Source organism: Sardina pilchardus, chromosome 17 (genome assembly GCF_963854185.1).
Source record: "Sardina pilchardus chromosome 17, fSarPil1.1, whole genome shotgun sequence".
NCBI classification, from domain to species: Eukaryota; Metazoa; Chordata; class Actinopteri; order Clupeiformes; family Clupeidae; genus Sardina; species Sardina pilchardus.
In genome coordinates this window covers 17,796,657-17,800,187 of record NC_085010.1, presented here as the reverse complement: position 1 = coordinate 17,800,187, position 3,531 = coordinate 17,796,657, and the positions used below count along the sequence as shown (strand labels likewise).

The 3,531-nt window shown below is 45.8% G+C and overlaps 1 protein-coding gene across 2 annotated transcripts in view; it reads right to left on the bottom strand.

Annotated features, from left to right (window-relative positions):
* Positions 1–77: 77 nt before the first annotated feature.
* Positions 78–3,531, bottom strand: part of LOC134061978 (myosin light chain kinase, smooth muscle-like) — a 4,880-nt gene continuing 1,426 nt past the window's right edge. Inside the window, exons 2-4 of one of the 2 annotated variants that reach the window (XM_062517841.1) lie at positions 2,714–2,869; positions 1,741–1,938; positions 78–974 (exon numbers count right to left, since the gene is read on the bottom strand). In XM_062517841.1, coding sequence (XP_062373825.1) covers positions 505–974; positions 1,741–1,938; positions 2,714–2,869 — 824 coding nt within the window. In that variant the 3' untranslated portion in view covers positions 78–504. The remainder of the gene's footprint in view (positions 975–1,740; positions 1,939–2,713; positions 2,870–3,531) is intronic. The other variant, XM_062517842.1, reaches the window with a different exon arrangement.

Below are 3,531 nucleotides of genomic sequence, written 5' to 3'. Positions count from 1 at the left end.
AAGGGGAAAAACACAACCAAAAAAATAATAAAAAATACCAAAGTTAATTTCCCACATGAGTTGAAGGGACTTGGTATGTTCCAACAATAACAATAAACATGGATTAGAATGGAAATTAAGCATAGCATACCCCAGCCAAGTCTTATGCTGTCAGAGTTAGGGCTTTTAATCAACCAAATATGATAAGGCAAATTGGAACAAAATATGCTCACTCCAATGCTAACATAAAAAGACTGGGTATATCTCATTATTCATGGATGTCGCAAAGGTAACATAAACACTCAAACTCACACACACATACACACACTCTCTCTGTCTCTCTCACTCTCTTTCTCTCTCTCTCTCTCTCACACACACACACACACACACACACGCGCGCACACAAAAATACTTCCACTCTTTGTGAAGTAAGATAAGTGTAAAAGGTTTGTAAGCACTCCCCTACCTCCTCTACATCACACTGTAAATAAGGGGCACTTTATATTCAGGTAAGGCTATGTGTGCTTAAGACTGAGGCATGCATAGTGCTTCTATGGGAGGGTTAGACATCACATTCAGTTTGATGGGAGTACCTACAGTATGGGGATTGGTGTGGTATAGCCACACCTGTCTGATGGGATACCTGAGCCTGTGGAGATTGGTGTGGGATAGCCACACCTGTCTGATGGTATACCTGAGCCTGTGGGGATTGGTGTGGGATAGCCACACCTGTCTGATGGGATACCTGAGCCTGATGTGATACTGTCCTGCATGGTGTGGTGCGACTCTCCGGATGAGCAGTGAGACGACGTTCCCCTTCTGGACCAGCCTCAGCTCTCCTCCGGACGCCAAGCCCACTCCGTCTTTCGCCCAGCGGAACTCTGGGAACGGGTCCCCGGCGATGGCGCACGAGATGAGGACGTGCCGGCCCGGCATCACCGTCACCACCGGCTTCGGCCGGATGATGAACCATGGCCGCGTGCCACCCGCGGGCTCTGGAAGAGCAGAGCAGAGTCCCCCCCGAAGGTCAGTGACTTGGAGAATGGGGGGTTTCTTTTTTTTTTTTCTTAAATCAACTGATGGAGGGATTCCCTTGTTACTGCCTGGGGGGGTTTCAGCTTGTCTTTAAAAAACATGACCGGATGGTCGTGGTCATTGCACTAGTTCACGCTGAGAGAGAGAGAGAGAGAGAGAGAGAGAGAGAGAGAGAGAGAGAGAGAGAGAGAGAGAGAGAGAGAGAGAGAGAGAAAGAGAGAGAGAGAGAGAAATTCGGGCCGGCCTTCTCTGGAGCGTCGACGAGGAGCTTCATCAGCATTCGCAGCAAGGGCTGAAACATTAACCAGACACCCAGCAGAGGCAAATACAGGCAGGGGACGACCCATTCCTCACTGTCATTTATGTACACACTCTTAGTCGGTTATGCAAAGACACCCAGACAAGCAGCAGTCTCCTGTACTGGCCAGTCAGACCACAGAACTCACGTAGCTCACTCACGTGCCCTCTAAGGTGCTCACACTCACAGTATCGCCACGTCTCCGAGAGCATTTATGGCGATTTTCCTCTATATGTTATTTATATTAGCTACAGTATATTTCTCTAGTATTCTCTTATCTTCTATTAGCTTCTGTGTAAGTGATAATCTGATGGAACCGTATCTGTCAGGAACTCTGCTGTAGCACAGTTGTCTATATGTAGTAGTTTAATGAACTGTTTGCTGCTGTTTATACTGTATGTGTGTGTGAGTGTGTGTGTGTGTGTTACCTTGCACTTTGAGGTTTGCTTCGGTTCTCACAACACCTTTATGGTTCCAAGCCACAAAGATGTATTTCCCAGAATCTTCTGGGAAGACATCCCGAATGCAGAGTTGGCATTCATTCCCATTTCGTTTGAAATGAAAGTCCTCCGACTCCATGATCTCAATCCCATCATGCAACCAGAAGGCGGTGGGCTTAGGATCACCTAAGCGATACATTAAATGTTTATGTACAACTGTAAACATTATTTTTTATGTTTGGTTCATATGTTTGTTCATGTGTCTCGATGGCGCACACAGTCAAAGAAAAACATTTTGCAGGTGTCATACAGAATGTTCAGTCATACTCTCACAGACAGTAAACATTTCTTAGTATTCTTAAATCCTAATAAAAGCATGTCATGGTTATAAATATATTGTGGGCAAACTAGTCAATAGTATCACTGGCACTTTATGCCACCCATACCCCTGTTTCTCCTTGGCCAGATATAACAGCCAAAATGAGGAGCAACTGACTGCACCAAATATGAATGGAATGTCCTAGAACAGAGGAGAGGTGGAGCAGAGCCTGTTAACCTGTTAGCTCTGATTACAGCTGCATGATGGGCCAGTAAAAAATTAGGGGAAGAGAGTGTGTGTGTGTGTGTGTGTGTGTGTGTGTGCGTGCGCCTGTGTGTGTGTGTGTGTGTGTGCGTGCGTGTGTGTGTGTGTGTGAACGTCTGTCGGTGTGTGCCTGTGTGTGTTTGTGTGCCTCTGTGGACATTTTGTTCATGTGTACATGGGGAAGAGATAAGGTTTGTTAATATTTTTTGTGAGTGTGTGTGTGAAAGTCTACCTATATATAGAGGTGACTCTAGACAGTATATAAGGTGATATGTATAGAGCATTACACACTCTTCCATATACAAACCCTACGGACCGTGAAACCTATTAATATCCCGTAAATATGATTTTTTGTTGGCTCAGTGTTGACTGACTGACCTGTAACCTCCACGGTCATCGTTGCGAGGCTGCCGTCCATCACTGTCTGATCCTCCAGGCCGCTCAGCAGGACCGGCGCGCCTGCAGTCCTGGATCCACCACCAGGGGGCGTAGTCACAGACTCAGATCCACCACCGAAGACTTTAGAGACATCTGCTGAAACCCGGACACTAGTTAAGTGTGAAGTTCACACGGTTTCTTAAAAACATCATCTATAAACATCATCTGTAAACATCACGTGGTGTTGGTTCACTCTGTTTTCCTAAAAGAGTTTTACATCATAACCTTGATCTCCCAAATAAAACATTAACATTCCTGTGGTTTGTTTCAATGAATGCACGCATGTATATACATAAAGGCACACATACGCACACAGTCAAATGAGCTTTCAAACGAACACTAAGCGCATGTGAATTTGTGTGTGGTGCGTATGTGTGTACTGTAGGTATATGTATGAATTGAATTGTGTAGGTATATATACTGTATGAATATGTATGAAATGAAATACGCGCACGTGTGTGTGTGTGTGTGTGTGTGTGTGTGTGTGTGTGTGTGTGTGTGTGTATGTATTTGTTTATCTGTAATGTTCCATGACACAATGGGCCTGACAGTGCATGCTGTCGCCTGGGCATTAGGACGGAGTGGAATCCCCAGAGCAGGGCTGGCCTGCGCAGGGACCATGTTTATAAAACATGCTGTGTGGTCTTCCCTCCTTTGACACGAAAACCATATAAGTCCAAGCCCAGGCACGGACCCCCAGATCAAGCAAGTGTCTTCCCACAATCCCCTGCTTTCCACCTCCGCAGTCTGCCTGAGGT